This window comes from Falco biarmicus, chromosome 1, assembly GCF_023638135.1.
Source record: "Falco biarmicus isolate bFalBia1 chromosome 1, bFalBia1.pri, whole genome shotgun sequence".
NCBI classification, from domain to species: domain Eukaryota; kingdom Metazoa; phylum Chordata; class Aves; order Falconiformes; family Falconidae; genus Falco; species Falco biarmicus.
The window spans coordinates 1,118,785-1,142,894 of record NC_079288.1 but is presented as its reverse complement, the minus strand read 5'-3'; the positions used below and the strand labels follow the sequence as shown (position 1 = coordinate 1,142,894).

The 24,110-nt window shown below is 46.0% G+C and overlaps 1 protein-coding gene across 4 annotated transcripts in view; it reads right to left on the bottom strand.

The window, feature by feature from the left end:
- RPTOR (regulatory associated protein of MTOR complex 1) overlaps positions 1-24,110 on the bottom strand; it is a 159,109-nt gene that overhangs the window by 35,562 nt on the left and 99,437 nt on the right. For all 4 annotated transcript variants that reach the window (XM_056335082.1, XM_056335089.1, XM_056335095.1 and 1 more), the window contains 10 exons: positions 22,177-22,251; positions 21,494-21,559; positions 20,671-20,862; positions 19,271-19,411; positions 17,174-17,291; positions 15,624-15,764; positions 15,020-15,178; positions 8,221-8,339; positions 1,966-2,069; positions 796-979 (listed from right to left, as the gene is read on the bottom strand). In XM_056335082.1, coding sequence (XP_056191057.1) covers positions 796-979; positions 1,966-2,069; positions 8,221-8,339; positions 15,020-15,178; positions 15,624-15,764; positions 17,174-17,291; positions 19,271-19,411; positions 20,671-20,862; positions 21,494-21,559; positions 22,177-22,251 — 1,299 coding nt within the window. The remainder of the gene's footprint in view (positions 1-795; positions 980-1,965; positions 2,070-8,220; positions 8,340-15,019; positions 15,179-15,623; positions 15,765-17,173; positions 17,292-19,270; positions 19,412-20,670; positions 20,863-21,493; positions 21,560-22,176; positions 22,252-24,110) is intronic.

Genomic DNA, 24,110 nt, shown 5'->3' with positions numbered 1-24,110 from the left:
CACGGCTCATCTGAGGGTGACACTCAGCATCCTTTGTGCATGTTGAAATCTGACTGCTCTGCTTGGCACCACATCAGTCCTTCATGCTTCTGTAAATGGAGAAATGCCCAGCACCTGATGACTGTCCTTAAAATGCTAAAACGTATGCAAACCCCTTGTTGGCTTGCTTGCATGCTGAAAAGAGGAGTCACTGCCACTCCTCCCGAGGTCCTTGCAGCCCTGAAGTGACAACTCTCACTGTGACCTGCAATGAGCTTTGGTCTCCCCAGGAACAGTCTAGGCTTACATCCTCCCTTGTGCGCAGCACAGATGCTGCCACGCGCAGAGTGGGTATGGGCTGCTGGAAAGAAGGTGAATATTCTGGCGCAGCAGCACCCATCAGTCTGTCAAGAGGAATGCCAGTTTGTATGTTAAAGGAAGAGGAATCTCTCCTTTTTCCTCCTTGGTCTCTGCTTTGCTGGGGTTGGAGACAAAGCATCCAAGGGTCACAGTTCTGACTGCGTTATCACTCAGGCAGACAAATGTTTACGAATGAGTAAGCAATCAACTCTGATTAAATGCTTCTTACTAGCGGAAGTGAATAATGCCCTATCAAAAACCATAAAACAAAATTTATCCTGAAGAAAAAAAAAACCCGAATCCATTTTTTTTTACTGGTTAGATGAAACCAATTTGGAGTTACCAGCAGCTAGAAGCAAACAAAAGATATGTAGAAATAAAACACAAAGAGCAGAATGTGTAACCAAACCCAGTGGAGTGGGGAAGTAGTCAGATCTGAAAGGAAAGGCTCTGTACCTGTTCTGGCCCCTTGTCAAACATTTTTCTTGTCCTGGGGAACTGGTGGGAGTGGGGAGTATACTGCACCCCCATGTTGCTGACATTGGCGGGTCTTACAGATGCAATGTCCCGACTGACTGGCTGTTTTGTCACATCATTTGTCAGGCTGGAACTGCTTGTACTAGTGGTTGGAGGTGACCCTCTAGAGATCAAAAAAAAGAGGGAAAGGATTTAGGTATTACTGGACATGAGACTCCTGCAAGCGAATTACGTTACTTTCACTTTGTTTCTTTCTTACAAGACTTACACTTCACTGCTGTGCTTCCTCTACAAAACCAAAAGAACCCAATGCCCCCACCCCCTTCAAAAGGCATAAGAACCCCAAAACAAGAGTGAACCTTGACTGTGCCAACCCCAGACTAAGAATAAGAAAACTAACATTTTGGGAACCTGCAGGTCCAACAGTCACACACCCGCAGGGCACCATGTCTGACGTAGGGCACACCAACTAGCCACTGTATTCCAATAGGGAAATGGGAAGTCCTGTCATCCCACTGAAAATGCATGTTAATTTACATGTAAACTGAGATTTACCTTACTGCACGGTTACGTTATGCTATCAGAAAACATTAAAAAAACCATCACTGTGCAGTTCTGGGCCCTCCATTCCAAGATTCTGGGACCACTAGATCTAAAGCATGGTGTGTTCTCTTGGAAAGGATATTTTGGGAAATAAGCAAACTTTCAAATTCTAGCTTTGCCCATACCATTATCTCAATTTCCCTGCAGTTTAGGCATGGCTTGTTGATCATCAGATAAGCCTGGCTTTTGCCAGCTGAAAACACAGAAAATACAGATCAGACTTCAATGGGAAATTTGAATAACCGCACAGGTCAGGCCAGAGTGCATTAGTAAAACCAGCAACAGTTAGCTCTTCCGTTCAATTCATCTTTAGATAATTAGTGCTTTTTGTTTCTCTTTGTCCTAGAAAAAGGAAGAAGCTCCCCATCTTTTCCCAGAGCTTTTGTTTCTGAACACCTTACTAGTGCTAAACCAAGAAGCTACTGAGCCCTCGGCATGTTTGCTCTTTCTGGTATAGTTAATTGGGATGGATGCTCGAGTGGTGAGCAGCAGGGAGCCCCTAAACACACTATGGCAAAAGTGCTAGAAAGCGCCATCAGTGCTTACCCGACTTGGTGGATGTGCATGCCCTTGTTGGTGGGGCTGGCGGGGGCAGACTGAGTCAGCGAGGAAGTGTCGAGGATGCGCTGGGGGCGAGCATTTACTGTTGCCTAGAGAAAACACAAAACAGAGTCCTGAACAGCCAAGACTGCAAAACACCAACCACAGCTGTTTGTTATCCAATACAATTGTACACCTGGGGTTAAATGAAGTTAAGCTCTCTATCAGTGTGTGTGGGTGTTTAAAAATTTATATGAAAAAAAGTCCCTCTGCAGTTCCCAACACATAAGATGGTTTTACTACTTTTTGAGTCAGAAAACACTTACCAGAAAGTGCCCTTCTGTTACTTACAGGGAAACAGCTTTGACTAACACCTAAACCTTCTCCCTAAACCAGCTGCAGCCTACAACCTATACCAGCACTGAAACAAGCTGCCGCTGGGCAGGCAGCTGGTGTTCCCCTTCAGCAGCCAGCCTTTCCCTCCCACCTTGCCAGAGGACTACTGTCCTTGCCACGACCAGAATCCAAGCACACATCCTGACCCTGATTCCACACTTGAGTCAGAACTTCCCTCGTAGAACCCGGCAGCTGCCTGCAACCACCTCCTGATGCTGCTCTGGTCTCCCCTGAGGATTGCCGAGCCTTCCCAAGCTCGTTAGAGGATGCCCTTTTGGGGGAAGGCAGGGGTTACATAGCCGGGCTGCTCTCAGCTCTGCAAGGCGGTACCCTGGCACTCGGCTGTTTCCGAAAGAGCCTGAGGCATCGTTGTCCTCACTCCTGGGGAAGACCTTAGAGCAGGGCAGGGGAAAGGCAGCGAGAGGTGCACAGACAGCTACATCACCGCCTCGCACCCTCCAGGCTGAGCGTGCTGCTCACACCATGCAAACAAGCCTCCCCTTCAGAAGGGAGACATCTTCCATCGCTCACAGACTCCTTTCCTCCTCTCCACATCACCCCGCCTCCTGTGAAACATTTGAAATTTCTCACAGATTCAAATAACTTTCCAGGGAAGCCCCAGATTGGCATAAAAAAAACCCCTGGAGGAACAAATACAGCTAATCCCACAGGCACGGGGCCTTCCACCATCTCCTCGAACACTAAGGAACTCCCACCTTGGCACAGCGGCCAAGTGGGGTGCTGAGGCGGCACGGCAGCGTGCATCCAGCTGAAACCAAGCTCAGCAAGGTCAGACAGGCTGCTACGGACATGCAGAGTGCTCAGAAAGAAAAACTGCATGCGTGGTCTTCTGCAGCCCAGAGAGCTAACGAGCCTTTTGTAAGTTAATGCCTTTACAAGGCAGAACTGACAACCATCATCAACAGCAGCGTGTCTTTGCGCTCTGAGCCCACACGCATCTGCTGCGGAGAGGAAAGGGAGGCACTGCTGCGTGGGTGACACCCTGCCCACTCCTTGCCGGAGCCCAAGGGCCCTTGGAGATGACCTCCACCTCTCCCTGCCTCCAGCCACCCGGTGAGGTCTCCTCTCCCTCGCTTCCACAGGGTTCAAGACCTCCTGAGCGTCACCGGTTCAGCTCCAAAGCCTCGGAGCGGTGACAACCGTCCCCACACAGCCCACCTCCACCACAGCAAGGGACAGATTGCCTCGGCTGGGACGGCAAGTACCATGGCCTCCGGTTAGCCTGGCTGTCCCCCGCGCCAGCCGCCTCCTACAAGACGGGCTCATTTGAGGTGTTATTTTCCTCCTTCTGGTGCGGGGGTGGGAGAGGTCCTGAGGCCACGCATCTCTCCATCACTCAGGAAGGCAGTGGGGTCCCCAGTGAGCAGATGTTACCACCCAGGGCTGGGGCAGGCAATTGCACCGTGAGAATGGAAGGAAAGTAGAAACAATTTAGCAACTAGTGACATATTATTATTCATAACTAATTTTAATTAGTCACAGAAGGCTTCGTTTTAAGATTCTCACAGTCAGGTGTCTGTCACCTGAAGCAGGTCAGGTCACCTCATTTCACAGCAGAGGGACAAGGTCAGCGAACGATAATTTGCTCAAGGGGTACACAGATCAGTGCGACAGGCAGCCTGCCTTTTCCTGGGAAAAACAAAAGAGCGATTTCTTTTCTGAAGGCAGCGAGCAGCACGAGGGCCACAGTCCAGTGATACGACAGCGTACTTTGCTGGAGGCAGCAGCTCCCCATTTCCCAGGGCTTTGCTCCTCTGCCAGTCATGTCATCTCTTTTTGGGAGGGGAGATGGCAATTTTGCAAATTGACTCCAAGTTGAAAAGAAAAAAAAAAAAAAAAAAAAGGCACACTATCAGAATTACTTGCTCATGCACAGAAAAGCCTGTACCGAGGAGCGGTGTCATGGAGGAACAACCTCCTGGCTGTGTCAGAAACTGCCCCAGTTGTGCTGGCCACGCTGTGACCATCCCCAGTGCTCAGCGCTGGTGGGGCTGCACCTCCAGTCCTGAGGTCAGTGTCGGGCCCCTCGCTCTCAAGACAGACGTGGAGGGGCTGGAGCGAGTCCAGGGCCGGGCAGCGGGGCTGGGGAAGGGGCTGGAGCACAAGTGCTATGAGGAGTGGCTGGGAGCACTGTGGGTGTTCAGCCTGGAGAAAAGGAGGCTCAGGGGAGACCTGATCGCTCCCTGCAGCTGCCTGACAGGAGGCTGCAGCGAGGGGGTCGGTCTCTGCTCCCAGGTAACAAGCAATGGGATGAGAGGAAACAGCCTCAAGCTGCGCCAGGGCAGGTTACATCGGGTATTAGGGAAAATTTCTTCACCGCAAGGGTTGTCAAGCACTGGAAGAGGCTGCCCAGGGAAGTGGTGGAGTCGCCATCCCTGGAGGTATTTAACAGACGTGTAGCTGTGGCACTGGTGGATGCGGTTTAGTGGTGGGCTTGGCAGTGCTGGGTTAACGGCTGGACTCGATGATCTTAAAGGTCTTTTCCAACCTATATGATTCTATAATTCAGCCTCAAGCCTTCCATTAAAAACAGCTGGATGAAGCAACCTGGAAGGAAGCAAACTTTCCCTAATTAACTGTGATTTCAAAGTCTTAAAAGGCCAACACTGATTACTGGGTCCTTTTTGTTTATTTTGGTACATGCAAAAAGCGGGGTTTGGATTTTTTTTTTTTTAAAGATCAGGCTGGGAATGAGAGTTGTACCATTCCCATCTGCATCATAAGTATAAATCTCAACACAGCCGCAATCTGTGTGAGAACTAGCAATGTCTAATCAGCCCATGAAATAAAACCGCCTATTTCACATCCAGGAACGATGCACGTCTGTTCAACCTACTCACCGGCTGCTCAGAAAGACATCACCCTATTTAAAGACCACTGGAGTTCTCCTGTAGATAAAGATCTACATTCATGGCTCCGTTAAAAAGACTGAATAGGACCAGTCTCATTGGAAAACAAAAATTCTGCTTTAAATTCACGCGGTGCCTTGCAAATAACTATTTTACAAATTCAGACTCCTAATCTGAACATTTGCAGAGTCACAAACCTCACAGTACTGGCCCCATGTTTTACTGCAGGGGATTATAAAGCATAGCAATATTGACTTCTGAGCTCTCCAACCACACTCCTCCTAATGTGTTGTCTGATCAGCCATCAGGGCAACCGAGTTATGTGATTAACACCTGCCTGGTACAAAATATGTTTAAAAAAATCATAAATACTTAAAGCACAGAGCTTGGCAACATTCTGAGGCTAAATAGTTCACCAAAAATGAGGATGCATTCACCAAATCCACCCAGAAGCATAAGCCCATGGCTCATTTGCTCAGGTCTTTCAGCCAAGCAGCCCAATGGCAACAGGCGATGTCGTACAGATCGCAGTGTTTTGCATAGTTGTGTTAATGTAAGAAAACTTTAGGTGTCCAAGTTCCAAAATGAAGCCTCTTGTTCCCTGAATGTTGTATTAATTGGAACAAAAGGATTAGAACCTAAACCCCCTAGAATATTCAAGTGCTTTACTTCACCTGAAGCAGCATTTTTGTTCAAGCAAGAAAATCAACTCTTGTTTTCATTCAGTGATAAAATTCAAAGGATAAAATAGAAAATGCATTGTTTGCGCATACTCGGAAGGACCAAAGGGCCTGTGGGCAGCATCCAGGCAGCTCCCTTTTACGTCCAACAAAACTCCGTTAGCACCAAGGCAAGATCTCAGGATACGGTTAGCAAAAATTTAATTGTTACTAATTTGCATTACACATCAGACAACTCCTATAATCTGTCTGAGCTCACACCGGCAGAGACAGAGAGTTCAGGCTGTAAATCCTGGCAGAACTGCTCACAGCAGGAGCTTTATCCATAATGAAATGAATAAAGGCCAGATCATAACCCCAGACCTGAAGCCTTAACTTCCATTTTGGTGGGCTGTTAATAGGTTTGTTGGTTTTGGGTTTGTTTTCTTTTTGTTTGTTTGTTTTTAATATTTACTTTGGTTTGGTGGTTTTTTGTTTGGTTGGGTTTTTTTAATAACAAAAGCCTTTTTAGGAGCCACCTAAGCCAGGTGGTACTGGCAAAAGTAAAGCCCACAGTACCACAAAGTGCACAGCAATCAGCCCACTATACAGGCAGCCCGAACTACTGGACAAATTGCATGTTTGAATACTTTCCTTATGGATCTTATGGCTAAGGCAAAGAAGACCAAATACGTTTTGTTCACGGAAGCATCCCCAGATAAAAATCCTTGTAAACAGGAATGCCTCTTTTACTGTTTTGCAAAACCATTTGAAAAGCCATTGCCTTAGAAAGCCAGGGACAGAGCAGCTGTCTGAGAAGCAGAGCATGAGATGCATGATACCCATCCACTTGAGCTTTTGGAATCCATTCAGTACCAGGACATTTAGGACCAAACTTGTCAGAATTGACACAGAATTTACCAAACCAGTCATAACATTCATTACTGATATCACAACATAATGATCAGAATTCCTGCCGGCTAAGCAGATCCACAGCAGTGCCAGCAAAGGCATCTGCAGGGCACAGCAGCATCTGTATTAATACTGATACATCTCCTTCCACTAGCAAGGGAGTTAGTCCTGAAAATATATTTAAGACACAAAAAGGAGATCTCGTTCCTCATCATATCCCTTTTAATCCCATAGTAGGAGTAACATTTTATTTTCCAAAGAGCCTTCCAAGATAAATAACTGAATTAGTTTCATGCATCTGAGGCAGAGAAAGGGAAATCTTTCACCTTTTCCTTTTCTTATTCACCTTAGTTTGGCACCTCCATCCTGACCATAATTTGCTGCACACCCATAGCAAGGCTGACCTCCTTGTCCCCACTGTCAAAGTAATTCTCTGTCCCACACCCCAGACTTTACCATTCACTGATATGTATACTTAAAACAAATAAAAAAGTTCAAACAAATAACTATTTTCTCAATAGAAAATCAGGTTTAAAAGCAAGAAATCTCTAAGGCATTAAAATGGTAGTGCACAATGCTGGCATCTCTTACTGCAACTTTAGCTCGGAAGCCTAAGTCTGAAGGTTTAGGATCATTCACTGGAAATCGTCAGTAAGAGACGTCATCTTGCATTGCAATGGCTCATGGTCTTGATGCTAGAGCAACTAGAAAGCACGTGGGAAGGACTGCGTTCAGACAGCTTTCTGACACCGCCGCCCGGGCAGGAGGAGGAAGGCAGGTGGTGAGAAGATGTTCTGGGGTGGCCTGGGGCTTCCTTTCAGGTGGAAGGTGAGGGTGCTTCTACAGCTCCTCAAGCTGGCAATTCTGAATCAGCAGTGATGGCAGCCTCCAGGGACATCTTGCCACCCTTGGAGGATGAAATGTGATGAGGATGGTGGTTTAGGCGGATTAGGCCTGGGTTGAAGAGGTGAGTAGTGGCGGGGGTGTCTGCATGCTGACTCACATGTACTAGTTCACCTGGGTTGGAGAGCCGTTGTGGCTTCAGTCTGCAGGCCAGTCCCACTTGCATAATCTAAATCAGTTTGCAAACGGATAATTTAATGAAGTATATTTAAGGTTTCTCCCAGGGACTGATCTAGGTAAGTAGACTTCTAAACAAGACCTACTGTCTAAGGTCTGCACCTAATTCATATCTTAAAACAGTCCCAGGCCCTCCCCCATCTGTTTATTTTACCTGATCAAGAGTTCACATGAGTGTTTATCATCTCAAAACATTAAAAGCTCCTTCTGCGATAGATCCAGACTGAACGTGGCAGAGCCCTCCAATGGACCTATTCAGTTCAGTCTGCCTACACCTTGCCTAAGCATGAAAAAAAAATTAACATACAAAGACCGGACAGACACACACAAACAGAAAGGCGTACCTTATAGGCAATACTGTTGAGAACTTTCATAGCCAAGTCAGAGACGTCAGGATAGGGGTCGGCAGCTAGGTGCAGGAGTACTCTCCAAATCTGGGTATAAACGCTGTTGAAACTCACACCTAAAATAATAAAAAACAAAACAGAAAAGCCCCACAGCACGTGACGATCCATCAACACAAACTCTTTGATGTTATGTGACAAAATTCATTAGAACGCCGAACATCACAATGACATCTAAGAAAACATCAAGAGAAGAGCTCAGAAACACCCCATGCGGGCATTTTGTCTTCATTTTGTCTGTCTTTGTGAACTCTGCAAGGGCTTGTAAAATGAAAGTGGGAGAAAGCAAACCACATTAAAGACTCTCTAAATAAGCTTCAGTCAAGCTGCTCATTTTCTAGGTTCCTGAAGCAAATAATCTGGGAAGGCCAAATAGATCATGTCCTTGGATTTCCTAAGCTAAAATACTAAATGGTATAAAACCACAGTTACTGGCTTATACTTTTATTAAGGTTATTTGTATCACTGTTTTAGGCATTAATACTCAGCTTGAATGTTCAGGAGTTTATATAGTCTACGAGGTTTACCAAACATCTAAATGTTAAAAATAAAGCTTTTGGACCTGTACCTTTGTGAAGCAGTACATCTAACTCATTCTTGCCTACTGACACTTGTATCAATTCCCCAGTTGCCAATTTGTTATTTAATGAGAATATCTGCTGTTTGGTATTTCAGCAGAAGGGACTGACAGATTCAAAGTACAAATCAAATTAATAAGCATCTGCAAGAACTGACACAATTCTGTGACCATTTTATTTTGCTGCTTTTAGGCAAATCTTTTAACTTGTTTTTCTTTTTTCTAACCCTCACAATGTCTAATAGTTGTAACACCGTTGTTTGGGAGCTGAGACATTTGGACAATATTAAAGTCATTGCACTAACAAAAAAAAGGAACTAAAATAGGGATTTCAGATGAGTCACAATCAATGCTAAATGACAGATCAAGCTGTTACTGCATTTCCTTTTGTGCTTCTGGAGGCATCTAAATATAAAGTGTTAAGTTAGGAAGAAAGGGTTCCTTGGTCAACAAGCAGCTTCTCACCTTCCATAGCTGTTAAACCTGATACTCAAACCAACAGAAAACAGATTTGGACAGTCCAGCTCTGAACTTTGGCTGAAGAAGGCAAGTAGCACACGGCAATAAGCTTCAGGAGTACGCACGCTGCACTTCATACGCTTGTCTGTGCTAGCCAAGGGAATCTTTCTTCTGCCAGAAAAATTCTCTAGCATGTGACAAAACATTCTGCAAAACGCGAAGGCAATAATCTAACTCCATCCTCTCATCTGACCTGCAAAGAAAAGGGTCTCTTACTCAGCCGACGTCCAAAGATTTTCCAAGTAGTGCCTGCTTGCAGAGTTTCTTGCAGAAATGTCACCAATATTTATGACAGTGCCACATGGACAGCGCTGCCCATGTGCTGGGGGCGACCTATGCAACAGACTCCTGCAGCTAATCCTAACCCTTCCAGAACAGGGAAGGATACAGAGCCTGACAAATACACAGCAGTGTTAAATCCACCCAGGAAAACCAAAGCCGGTAATGTGAGAAAGCCGTACTGCCAGATGGGGCAGAGCCCACGGGCACTGGTTGGCCGCATTTGGTTTGTGTCAGCCGAGGACAGAGCCCAGGGCCCACAGAATGCAGGAACACGTGAGCAAGACACGCACGAGTTGAGCGGAACCGAACGGTGCAGATCCAAGTTCAGGTTTTGGCTTTGGTCGTAACAGGCAAAACCCACTGCCTTTTTCAGAAGCTTAAATAACGGTTAAATAACGAAAATCTCCATACACAATAAAGTCAGACCAAGCTTGGAAGGAAGTTAGGCCACCCAGCAAAAGACGGTGACACAACGCTTGTCTGCCTTCTCCAGGCTTCTGACTAGGCTTTGCTTTCTGCAATTGCCACGTTCATCCTGGAAGCTCCTATTACCAGGGAAAGAAAAAGGGGAGGGGGAAGGATAAAGAACAAGAGAGGGGGAGAGACAAAGTGCTACAAGCTGCGGGAGGGAAAAAGCGCCCCAGCTCCCGAAGCAGCCAGCCAGGTAATGCTGCCTGAAGTCTGCTTGGAGCTCTAGCTCCTACATTTGGTCCTGCGCAGAAGTTCTGTCAGGACTGATGGTAAATCTGGATGGCTTGATTTCTTTTAAAGCCCTTGAAAGACAGTAAACGGAAAGGGAGAGAAAAGGAGAGCGAGAGGGCACCCATCAGATTTTCCAGTGTTTCTCTGATAACCACCTCATTCATGACACAGTCATAAAGAAAAAACCCAATGACATTTTTTATACATCTAAGCATCATGAAAAAACAAATTTAAAACAGAACTGTGCCAGTGCAATTCCTCATTCACTCAGCAGCCTTTGAAAAGAACAGAGGGAATTTCTACAAAGGCATCTCAGGCTCAGAGCTGGTGCTCAAAGGACCAGTCCCTTCTTCTGCCACCCACCCCCCTGCCCATGTTAGTGTTGTTCATTGCACTGATTCAATCGAGTGACACTTCTGACACAGCTCCTTGTAAAAACCTGAGCGCCAAGTCAGTGGGATAATGGAAGGCAGCAGAGGTGGCAGGCTGAACAGCAGCTTGATTTCATGTAATGGACTAAAATGCAAAAAATATCCCGAAGATGCAAACAAAGAGCTGAGCAAGGGGGATGGGGTGTTAATCTAAGCAGACAGCTCTGTAATTAGTCAGACTGATTCAAAGCCAGTTAAATGGACCTTGCAGTACAGATTTACATTTACAAAATGATTCCTCTCTACTAAGACTGTCAAAAATAAATTGCCTGCCTTTACTGACGACTTTGATTTTCTTTGCACTTGTATGACTCTTAGCTCAATTCATCAGCAAGCACCATGCAACGGCCCCGAGGAAGGGACCCAGCTGAGGTCCTGCAGCCAGGTCACTGAGCCCATGAAGGGCAGAACCACGCGGGATGCAAAAATAAATGCTAATGTTTTTATTTCTTCCTTTTGATTTGCCACGCTTCGACAGGGTTTCTTTCCCATCCCCTGTAAAAATTGCTGCAGTGGTTTGATCTCCAGAAGAAGGTGCAGTCCACTCCCCACCCCACACAGCAGCAAAACCTGACCAATAGCTGCCCCGGCACTGCTGCGCCTGGACCAGAGACAGCCCCTGCGCCTGCACATCCCGCGTGCCTGCGGGAAAGGCACGCGATGAAACACACAGCTGAAATACTTCAAACTGAACAGCACCCGAGGGCTGGGGTATCTGCCTCCCATCAACGCTACCCCCCCAGCTCTGTACGCGTGCACCCCACAAGTCCCTCCTCTCCCTGTGAGTGACATAGAAGGTCTGGTGAGAGCTACTCGGATGAAGAGAACACCTGAAATGCTGATCGCTCTCCAAACTCTGCTTTGACAAACGTGGACGGCAGCCTGCCCCTACAGAAACGGCAAATCAGCGTTTCTTGCACAGACCTGACAGTCTGCAAGCCGGCCTCTTTGCACAGGGCCACGCAAAGGGGTTCCTGCACAGCCCAGTCCCTGGGAGTGATTCAAACAAAGCACGAGCTTTCTAATGTTTCAGCAGAAACCAGAAGCAGCTCATTGGGAAAAAGTATGTTCCCTCAGAGCAGGTACTTCCCCTGGACCAGGGCTGTCATAGCCAACATGAAAGCAGCCCACCATGCCCAGCCTCTACATCAAGCTTCCATTCCCAAAACCCACTCGGATCCCTGCATTTTGCTGCTACGCAAGTTACTATTTATAAATTCTGCTGACTGACCGGTTACTCCTCATTATGTCTGTGCTTTTAAATATATTGCCTAGTGGCAGAGAAGAAGGCCCTACCTGCCACAACGCCCGCTCTCTTATTTGCTGCAGCTCACTGTCCATGTCTACCTACATCTCTTGCTCTCCTCATCCTCACTGCAGTAATCTCCTGCTGTGTTACTTCAAGGCAGCTCTTCAGGATGGATCCTGTGACATGGCTAATAGTTTTCTGCCTCCAGCCTCTCCTGCTGGAAAAGGGAACTGTTCCCCAGCATTTCATCGTTCCAAGATTTACTTTCTTCCTCCTTTGATCATTCTGTAACATAATCTTTCCAGTAATGCTCTCTGTAGGACAAAGACTTTAATCATGCAGTTTGGAGATGAATAATCAGCCCCAAGGTATGCAAAACACCCATCTTGATTCCTTCCCTTTTCCTATCTTGAAACTAAACTAAAAGTTTCCAGGACACCAAGATTAATGACTAGTTGTATGGAAAAAGCAGGAAGGCTTAGCTTCCCATCCAAACTGATGTCTGTGTTGACACCAAAACCTGCATCTTGCCAGCTTGAAAACATGGGCCAGAAATAAATGTCTCTTCTGGTAACAGGACTGCCTGGCCAAGGACCAGCCTGCCCGGAAAGAGCATACCTAGAGTCAAAGTACACGTTGCATTTGGTGAGGGCACTACATGGGGGCACGTGGCCAATAGCTGGCTAAGAAGCTGTTTGTAAAATGGCACAAGAAGGAATGGAGAGGTTTTCCTCAAGTTTATGGGAAGGAGTACATTGTACGATGCTGCAGTGTCAGTAAAGTAGATAGAATAATCCCTCTAGTACCAAGTTCCTAAAATTGCAAGAGAGGAAGAAAGCCCTGAACATCAGTGAATCAACCTAGGGAATGCACAGTATAGAACACAGGATTAAACTGTGGTTGAAAATTTCTACTTTTGTTATTACAGACTAGATTTCTACCTTGGTTTGAGTCTACCCATGTGCTCAAAGCATCCTTTTTACTGCTCTGCCTGTCTCAAACCCTTGGCAGAGTCACTATTGCACAGCCAAATCACCATTACTTCTCCCAGAAGACAGAGCAAAACATTTCTTCAGTCAAGACAAGTCTACCACCCAGGTGGACTCCTCCCCAAGTTACCCCACTCTTGCTAGCTGCATAGCAGTATTTTATTGCACACTAAAGCTTCAAAGAAAGGGGTTAACCTGAGCTCAGGCTGGCTGTGCGGCAGCTGCAGCACGACTGAGGGTGGCTGGAGCTGATGGCATTTTGAAAACTCTTCCCTCGGGGAGCAGGAGAGAGCAGGCTGGAAGATGGTGATCCTTCAGCAGAAATGAAAAAAGCCTGGCTTTCAGCAGGCAAATGCTGAAGGTAATGGGATTCTGTGTGAGTTATGAATTTTAAACACTTCTATAAGCTCTGTCATTTCCAGCTGGATATGAGCTCTTCTGATTGAATAGGAATGAGGGAGGCTTTGGAGAACTGCTCTTTTTGTTTTCCTAGGACTCCCTCACTCATCTCTAGATTTTTTTCCAACTGTGCTGAAAAGCTCTTGTGAGACACGCGCAAGCCATCGAGCAGACGCCAGTGTGCACCAGTGGAAATGAGAAAACTCAAGTTCTAGCTTAAGACAGAGGGAAATTTCCTAACAATCCTGTCATGCTTTAGAAGACTCAATTTCATTACCTACAAAAGCAAATTAATTGATCAAGTTTCTAATGAACACCTGATTTTAAACTGCCACAGGGGAATTACAACCCTGGAATCTTTCAACTAATGAGAGCCAAATCACCATTACTTCTTCCTGAAAACTGAGTAGAGCAAAACGCTTCTTCAGTCAAGGCAAGTCTATCACTCAGGTGGACTCCTCTCTGAGTTACACCACTCTCTTTTCACTCATTTTTGAAAGCTAGAAAAATATGGGCACATTTACTGATTACAAAGAAAATGAGACACCAGCATTTCTCTGCTGCGTGCTGCCTTCCCCGCTCCCTGGAAGGCGGCCATTGCAAAGCCAGGTCCTTCTCGTGTTGTGTCACCATCCCAACACGGTTTGGACTGTTCGAAAAACTGCAGCTAGTTTAAAGCAATGCTGTTGTAGTAGTCAGATACAACTGGGAAGATTACTTGAAAAACAACTAAGTTTAACTAGCTTAATATAAACATTCCGGTTTTGTTCTATAAAAGAAATGCAAATAATCCATCACACATGAATCAGCCACGCGCTGCATAAATACAAGTAAAATTCCCCTTCTACTGTGCTATAGCATTTTGCTCTGCAAAGTTCTGTACGTTTCCCAGAGAGTGCAACACCAGGAGAGAAAGGCACAGCTGAGTGGTGTTAAGAAGTTCAGTGCTGTTAGTGTTCTTAGAGCTGCTTATCTGTGAGGAAATAATGGAGAGGGGACTGGAGGCGGCAGGATCAGCCATGGAACTTTTTGCACAAAAGCAGATTTCTGTGAAGCAGTCTTTTTGCTTTTAAGACACAGCCTGGGATTTCTTCATTTTAAAGTCTTGTTTTAATAATGTACATATAAACCTGCGCAGGAAATTAGCCAGCGAAGGCTTCCTTGGATGAGTAACACACTGAAGTGGCTGCGCTGTATAGAAATGCAACCCACATAAAAACAGTGATTGGAAGCAGTTAGTGCTGGTCTGCCCAGCTGCTGTGTCCATGGGACAGGGGGTCCTCGCTTTCATTCTCTAGCCAATGAAACCACAGTGGAAGTGAAATTCCTGTATATGTGGCATTTTTGTCCTTAAATTCGTAACAGGACTGTCATCCATCGCAGTGAAGCTTACAGCTGGAGCCAGCAGCTCTCACTTCCAGTCCCTCCATCAGAGCAGGACTGACCGCTCTGCAGGTAGCCTAACTAAGAGCAGCACTTCTACTGTTAGGAGAAATTTTGTTGGAGTTAAGACCTAGCAGGAGCCAAGATACAAACTTTCCACAAAAGCATGTGAAGCAAGGAAAGGAAGGGTAGGGGAGTCTTTACTCACCTATTAGTGAATTCAGAGAAGAGTAAGAGCTGACTCGTCTCATCTTGTCAATAGTCTCAAATGACAGGATATACTCTTCATTCTCAGGGCTGCCCAAGGTGCTGCTGGCGCTGCTGCTGGTGCTGAGATTCCCAGGAGAAAATGCAACAGAGCTTCCAGCTGCCAAGAGAAAAGAGGGCAGAGGCTGAAACAAGAACTGGTGAGAGAACAATTTTTACCCAGGCATAACAGCCCTATTCTAAGTCCTGCAACACAAAGATTAGGCAAATCCACAACATCCCCTTTTAAATACTGAATGTTTAAATACAGAGTAAACATCAAGGAGTCAGAAAAGATTCAGTTAAAAAAATCCATGTACGTCAGGAAGTTGGAAGGCACCTTTTTGGTCCCCAAACACTCAGAAAAATCAATACAAATGACCAGAAAATTGAAATTAATTACAAAGGGCCTTCTCATCTAAGCCCTCGGAGCTGGCCACTGGATAATCTGGGCTAAAGTGCTAGTTTCAGCTCATGTTGCCTTGCACGTGGTATTTCCCGGCTTGCATGAGGGGAAGGGGGGAAGAAGAGGCAAAGAAAGATGAAAGAATTTTGAGATCTCTTACATTCTTCATTCAGGCTGAGGTTCTGCAGGGACTTGTTCAAGTTCCTAGCTGTGGTAACTGCTCGGATGTTCCCGTAAGAGCTGACAGACCGCAGCCTCGGTGTACATGGACCATCTCGCACCGGTGTCAAACTCCCACCCTCTGCAGGTGCAAAATTAAGCAATTCTAGATGTAACCAAAGCAGTTAAAGCCTTTTGGTTATTTCACAGCAAATATGCAACTAAACCACGTACCAACACGAAGAGAATTTAGTCATTGCCTGTTAGGCTAAAACAGAATGAGGTACGACAAAGGGCCCTCCATACATCATCAGCAAGGACCATGTGTCTCTGCTGTTTAGGCTGTGATTTTGTTACATCCAATAAAACTGGGTGAGCTGAGCCTTGCCAGTGCCTGCAGACTACCCAGGGAGGCATGATGAATCTTCTCTCCAAGGTCGATGCTGGGCCATGTCCGGACACTGTGCTAGGGCACGCTGCTACAGCAGACACCATTTAGTAGGCAGCATTTGCAGGCTTCTGTCTACTTCTGCTCATTAAAAATCAAATACATTTTTCTCATTATAAAGAGTCATGACAATTCTGGTTTCCTGATCAAATTTCAGGTCTAGTTTCAATTCATATTTCACCCATAACCTGGACACAATTTTTAAAAGTTTCTTATTTTCATTCCTTAGTACACACACTGTACCATAGCTATTTGATTTCACTACAGAGGTGGCTGCCTTATGGTGGTGGGACCAATGCTTCCACTGCACCCTGCTGAAAAATACTTCAAAAATCTTTTGGTAAGGAAAAGCACTATTCCAAACTGCATGAAATGTTTATTTCCCGCAGCAAAAAGGACAAATGGGGAGAAGCTTGTTTTCCAATATGGTTTAGTTATTCAGACAATAGGGAGATTAAACTGCTCGTTGCAGAGACAGCACATGGCCTTGGCTCCACGCTTCTGTTGCAACAGTTCTGTTATCCTTCAAGATTTCCAGTGTACTTTGACTCCAAAGAAAACGCAAGGTTAGCAACAATTTCACTAGGATTTTTCATTCCTCACATAAAGCAACAGACACAACAAAAGGGACGAGACCACAGGCACAAAGCATGAAGTGCACCACTGCGTCTTGCCAAGTCCAGAGCACGGGCAGTTCACTGCTCTGTGGTTGAGGCTTCCACTATGTCAACACGACACAGAAGGCTCAGGTATAATTTAAGGGGGGAAAGTCTTGCAAGCCTGTGTACTGCCTTGACAGATACACTTCCATCTTGACCTGAAGGGGATCCCTTTGGATCTCACAGGGTGTTCAGTCTCTACACCTTGCTGGTGAGCTATAGCTGCTTTAGATGGAGACTCAGCGGAGGATGCACTTTCTCATGAGAAAATATTACAGCACTAAACAGACATCAGAGGCACCCACCATGCCACTCAACTTTGTAGCCACAGTGCCGTTTGATAAATCACCACCAGCAAGAATTTCATCGTGTTAGGCAAACTCCTTAAATAAAAGCTCCCAAGAGCTTTCAGGCTATACATTTCCTGCCCACACAAACACTCACCTGTGGCTGCTGGAGAAGGGAGAGGGTAATTCTTCTCTTCTTCCATGAACTGCAAGGCAACGGTGCAGAAATTGCTCTCGTACTGGACCACCAGGTGACTTAAAGCCACCACCAGCTCCTACGGAAAGAGCAGAAGAAACAGGGGTTTCATGGTTACCTAGGTCAGAAACAGCAGACCAAAGGGAAACACAGAACACTACGTCATTACTGTTGGTATTACTGGGTGGCCATCCAGACTAGCGACTCTCCCTTCACTCCACAGGGCTGAACTGAAGAAAGCCAGAGCACGCTGCTTCAAGTCTGATTCCTCGCAAGTCTTTTAGACCTGAACAGGCTCCCACTACTCTGATGCTGCCCAGCGCTGCCAAACTGGCACAGTATGGCAGAAAGTACCGAACTGGTGACTGGCACCCACCTCCCTCCACTCCTGCGCACGCGCAGCCTGGCCCACGAGCAGGTCTCTCAGAGCAGCGACGAGCTGTGCCGAGGGTCTGTGCCCTCAGCCCCCGTGGCACAGCCTGGCCCTCTGCCTCAGTGCACACACGTGCATGGAGCAGAGCTCTCGCCCTGCAGCCTGTCCTACATCTGCTCTGAGCTGAAGGAAACAGAACCTGGTGAGAGGCGCCTGGGGACATGGCTCAGCTCTTCCCTGCACAGCTCCGGTGCCCGGACCCTACGCTGAACCGCGCCGTCTCGTACTAACCCGCAGCGTCAGCAGCCAACGTGAGCACGGTGCTGCCCACCCAGCAGAGACCACCCACCCGTTCATTCTCACAGCTGCAGCTGAGAACCTGAACAACCGAGGTGGGGCAGGGAGGGCAGAGAAGATGAAGTTCAGACCCTCAATTAGGTACCACTTGCTAGGCACTTGGAAACGGCAAACAGGAGAGGTGGAGAGCTGGCTTTGGTTGCTGTTGTCTGTTCAGTGAACTAATCTTCAAGAGAGATTCATGAATCTCTAAGAGCATACAGTGTGACATGCAGCTCTCTCTTGAATTAAACTGATTAAATGCTGGAACAAGACAACAGAAATTAATCCTCACAATGCTGGTGACAACTGTCAGGGTGTTGATGTTCCAGTTAAGTAAACACCAGCATTAGAACACCTAAGTGCACCCATCAAGAACAATCCAGAACATCAAAAACTATTTATTGTACTATTGATGTACAATGGTGCATCAGAAACTGTAAATCTCCAAAACCTGGAGAATTACTTTGAAACAGTCTGTCATTTGTCACTGTGGTTTCTAAAAGCAGCAAGATCTTTTCACTGAACAGAGCTCATGTTCTCTCCACAGCACTCTTACTCCCTCTCCTCTTCCTCCCCACTAGGACTGCCACATACTCCCACGTTTCTAGCAACACATTACTATTTCATTTAAAACCTGAGATCCTGTAATGTAAAATATTGCAATCAAAACAGTAATCAACAGAAGAGCATTAGCAGAAGAGTAGCCCAGCAAGAATTCTCAATGTTTTGTGCACCTGAAAAAGACTTTAATGTAATTCCTCTCCTACTTATCCCTGTCTTCACATTCTCTTTAAATTAAAGAACCAGGATACAAAAATTCCCACAACCCCCTGAGATTGTTACTCCTATCTCAGTCATTTGCTTAGTGGAATACATGAGCTAAACCAGAGATCCACTGTTAAACAGCAGAAACATTTTGATCTGAACAACAGTCCTGTCAGCACCTGGATACCGTGACATACTACACTCATACAATACTCCTGGCAGTAGGCTCCTTATATTGCCGAGTAAATTAAGTGTTGGAACACATGCATTGAAAAAAAGGGCAAGTGGATAAACCAGCATCCCAGAATGCCACTGCATGTGACCAGCCTGAGCATGCAGCGCACGGCTCAGCACCGAGCCTTCAGCTGCAGCAGTAGGCTGCTATTTTCACCGGTGTCGCCGTTTGCATGTTTTTCTTCTCAGCAGGAACTGAAGTTAAAAGACTTCACAAGGAAACAGATACTTCCAAATGAGTCAAATTCATTGAAAAGTCTATTAAATAATGCACGCTCCGATTAGGCATAGCACAGAGCTCACTGGCATGAATCTGCCACACTTCTGTGCTGCCAGCCGTTCCGTACCTTCCTCACCATGGGGCTGCCATCATTGATGAGCTGGGCCAACATCATAGCTACATTGTGATCGATGGTGGTGGAGTGATCAGTCCGTTCAGCAGAGTTGCCCACAAATGTTCCCAGTGCAAAGACTGCAGCACAGCGAACCTGTGAGACACAAACATTCATTATTATTTTCCTCTTGTTGCCAGTGGGATTTTTTTATCCCCACGAATTGCATCTCTGGAAACCTGGACTACCGTGTCAGGTAAACAGTAAGGGTTAAAGGGAAGCCCATGGAGAGTAAAAACCAAAACAGATTCAACAAAGCACTGAGTTTTAAGTATTCACAGATGCAGGAGTATATTTAATTTCCCAGAACACTCAGTGACCTTCCCATGGGTGATTTTTCCAGTTGATGTTGCCTAGAATATTAATTAACAGGAATAAGGTACACAGGGAGTTACTGTTGGGATGTGAATCTCTTTAATAAAGACTGTTGAACTACAGTCTTTGGGTAAGGGCTTACAGAAAGGTAGAAGATGATGGAAAAAAAGAAAAGGAGAAAAGACAGCAGCCCAAATCAGGGTAAACTTTGCCAGATCACACAAAGAGCAGAGGGATCAGATGGCTTAGTAACCTTACAGCTTGCCTTGGCAGAGAATGCAAACAGTGGGGATACGGTGCAATTGGTGACTGCAGGATGCGCTTCACAAAGTAGGAATGCTCACTTGGGCTTCCCAGCGAGAGGTGCGGGCGTGCCGCAAGGGCAGCCCAGGCAAACCCTGCTTATAAAACGGGGAAAGATGGGGCCAGAGAAAGGAGGTGGAGGATGCATGACAGAGAGGCTGAATGTAAAGGGGAGTCTAATCTTTAAGCACTGCATGTTAGCAATGGTGTTTATCTCCAGGCTTACTTCTCCCACGTGATGTAATTTCACTGGGGTCTGACAGGCTCTGTCAATCACAGCCAGGTTCTGTACAAGAACCACTTCTGTCTTGGAGAGTTTGTCACAAAGGTAAAACACATTCAATTTAAGATGTATTTTCACACCTACCAGGAAGAGAATGGCTTTCATACTTGGTCAAAAAGAGCAGAGCATTTTTTGCAACACACAGTCAGTTTTGAGACCACATTTTTAACAAGCTTCTGATATGGAAGCAAGCAAAAAAACGTGGTGTCTCCTAACTCCAGTGCCAAGATTCCAGGGCTTCAAGCTGTATGAACTCCCCCTGCATTTCTTTGGTTACTCCTCTTGCAGGGCACGTATGATTTACATCACCTTGAAGCACAAGCGCTAAGATCTTTCTCTGAACCAGACACAATCGCAAAGCTCTTGACGGCCCTGGCTTTGTGAGTATTTCTATAGCCCTCTGCCAGAACACCGACAATTCAACTGGCATTGACTTAAAAAGTTGGATTTTTACCTCTGGGATTGGATCCGAGAGGAGACTATAGAGCTTTTCATGAGCACTGTCTCTCACACCACACCACCTGGCTGAGTCAAAGTTCTGCCAAATACGTCCTAAACAAATGGCCACCCACTGACGCAGAAGAGGATGTGGATCATTTAACTGCTCCAAGCAAATAGCAATCAGGTTTCCTTGAAGGCAGGCTTCCTGAAACACAAATCAATGCAATTTATTTTGGATGACGGCTTCCCACCTCATCATCAGAAAAGAGAATTATTTCTCAAATAGACAGGAAATCAAGAGAAAATTATTCGGTGGTTATACACTGATTTTGTTACAAAATATTGTTTGGAAGCAGTGCGAAGGGAAGGTCAACTACACACCACTACAGCTAAGTAGCTGAGCATTAGAAATGCTTTCTGTAATGCATAAAGCCTATTTCTTCCTCATTGGAAATATTCCTTGCACCTGTCAGAGCCCCAAGGTTTATGGCTCATTCCATATATCCTTCCCAAGAACTTTATCACAGCCATCAAGTTTCCACTTGACAGGAACTAGGCACTATTTCTGTAGTAGTACGTCAGTGCGCTGCCTGGGGGGCAGCTGGTGAGTGACTTGTGTCCTGAACCTCCACTTCCAGCTGCCAGGTACATAATGTGTTTGTTACACCTCCGGGTCAATTTTTCTTCTAATCCACACAAAAATAACGTAAAGCAATCTTCTGTTTCCCAGTTCAGGGTTGTGCTTTAACGCAAGCCAGGACACTTTGATCATAGTGAAGGCACAACGCAGAGCAGAGGTAGGAGAGAATGAAAGGAAAAAGGATGCTGGGGCTCACCTGTCCAGTGTTGTAGCTGTTAACAATTACAGCCAGGATAAAAGCCGTCATTGTCCTGTGTTCAGCCTTAAAACAATATACAACCAAATTGTTATCTAGAAAACAGGTCAGAGAACAACTCTATCGCATGCTTTCTGAAACATGAGATTATTCTAAGTGCAGTCTGTATCATGTTGAAAGAACAAGAGAGGGGAAAGCAAGATAGAATTTTCTCGTCATCCAGTCCTGTCACTACTTACACCTGAGACACCTCATCAGACTGCCAATATGATCCTCCCCACCAACCTCCGTATATTGCCCTGGAGGAGGCACACAAATACCTATTACAGGAAACCACAAAACATTTTTGAAGAGGGAATTATGAAGTTACAGTGCAATTAGACTGCCTCTGCACCCAGCCCCCAGGAGCTTGCAGCTCCCATCGTCACCACTGAGTAATCTGCACTTATATAACTTTAAACAAGTTTCCAAATTTTTGTTTGGTTTGGCTGTATCATGTAACGGGGCAGAAGCATTTCTGATGCCCCTGGTCAATGACTCTCTGCAGCAGAGCAGCGGGTGCCACAGGAGACGGAGGCGGGAGGCAGTCCTACGTTACCACCAGCTGCACCAGAACAGCAACAGAGAAGCTAAGGCAAGCTAAGCAAATGCTATAAGACTGAATAAAGATGACTTGTCCTTACTGGCATATAAGGATCTGCCAGAACTGAAAGGAAATACTTGTGACCGTTGTCCTTCACAAGGTCAGCTTGGCAGGACTGAAAAAGAGACAAAGAAAAACACAATGAGTACTGTTACATAAAAAGATTTTTTTCCTCCAATGATGTATGAATATTTCATGTCTTAATCATTTTTCTCAACTCTCATTTTCATTTGAGAAGCAAAATAAAGCGCCAGCCCTCCATTGGGCCGCTACCAGACATCCACCCCTGCAGGAGAAGTGGGGTCTGAAGCAAGGAGGCCCCTGCCACCCTCCTGCTTAGGAGAAGAGTTAAACTGACATTGCTCTGTCCCACATTAAACCTTCATCAGTGTTTGTGAGCCACCAAAAGCAAAACCAAGGAGGAATCAAATTTTTTTGTTGGTTTTTGGGTGTTGTTTGTTGGGGGGTTTTCACACTTAACAGAGCAAAAATTATTTAAGATTACATCTTCTGAAAGCCCCTAGTACTTGATTTCCAATCCCACATCAAGAATTAGCTCACCATAGATCAGGTCTGCTGGTAATTGCTGTTCCCCATCTTCTAGTTGTACAGTGAGGTATCTGTCTAACTAGGGTCAAATCTGGAACGTTCCTCCTCAGGCAGGGAGTACGTGCCCCGACTGTTCCCTCCAGGGAACCTGAGGGTCACACAGCAGCTACCAAAAGCTGCATGCTCACATGCTCCTGCCTGCCCAGCCTGTGGCACGGGCTGCTGCAGATGCTCCTGGGGGTCCTTCCTCTTCCCCCGACTGCCCACCCTGTCTTACCCTCGGGACTCCAGATTTCAACTCACGTACACAAACAAGACTAATCGCTGTGTTACTTGGTCAAGGGCTACCGCGTATTAAATCGGTACAACTGTAGCATGTAGTAGCACAGCCTCCTGCTACATACAATCAGAAACCACAGAGCAACTCCACTGTCTTTAAAAGCCTGTAAGGAGAATAATGCAGGTTTTCCTGGGGTAGTAGCAGCAGTGAAACACATGGTGTGCACCATGATTTTGCTAACATACCAACTCCGGCTTCAAGCAGCCATATTAGGGACAAATCAGAAGAATACATACTACGAAAGTGAAAATTTTTTAGGGAGGAAATACTGACTTAGCAATGTTTCCCCTGTTGACTGTTATTCTATTCTATGCTTCATGCCAGAGACAGAATCATGTATTTTTTATCAGGCGTAGAAGGTGAAGGAGGGAACTAATTGTTGAAAGGAAAGGGGATGGCAAGAGAGTTGCAACAGAATATTTTATTGCTGACAGAGGTAAAGATGCTGGGTTTGGCAGACCAAAGAGCAGAGGGATGCCAAGCTGCAGCTACGAGAGGCTTTCCTGACTTCTGTGTAATGCTGCACAAAACCCCAGGCTTCCTTCTTTCCCCTCTCTTCATTCTCAACGTGAATACTTTCTGTTCCTTACAAAACCAATCTCTTCACTGTGTAGGCAGACACCAACAAAGAGAAGCTGCTCATCCTCACACCGCATTTATTGTGCTGCCACTGTTACCCAAATACCTGAGGCTCGAGGGAGGGAGGCAACTTCTACCACACCAGCACACTTGCTCAAACCCTCCCTGCTCAGATCCTGTGAACAATATGGAAATCCAGCATCAGCAACGCCTCCTCCTCCCCAAGGAATAAGCAGCTATACTTGTGAATAATAATACAACATGACCAAATCAAGCTGCAGGTTTGTTGTGAAGCTTCAGAACTTATATAAAATGTGAAGTTCCTAGTGCTGGGGAAGGACTAGAGCACAGATCTCCTCTTTCTCTTTAACATAATATATGGGCTATGTAACTTAGCCCTAAAAATCTCATGAGTTCCTGGAAAACAGCAGCACTGCCACAGCTCAGGGGAGTCCTGGGTGACCATGGCGGTCAGTGAGCTCTCGCCCCCCACGTGAGTGCTTTCA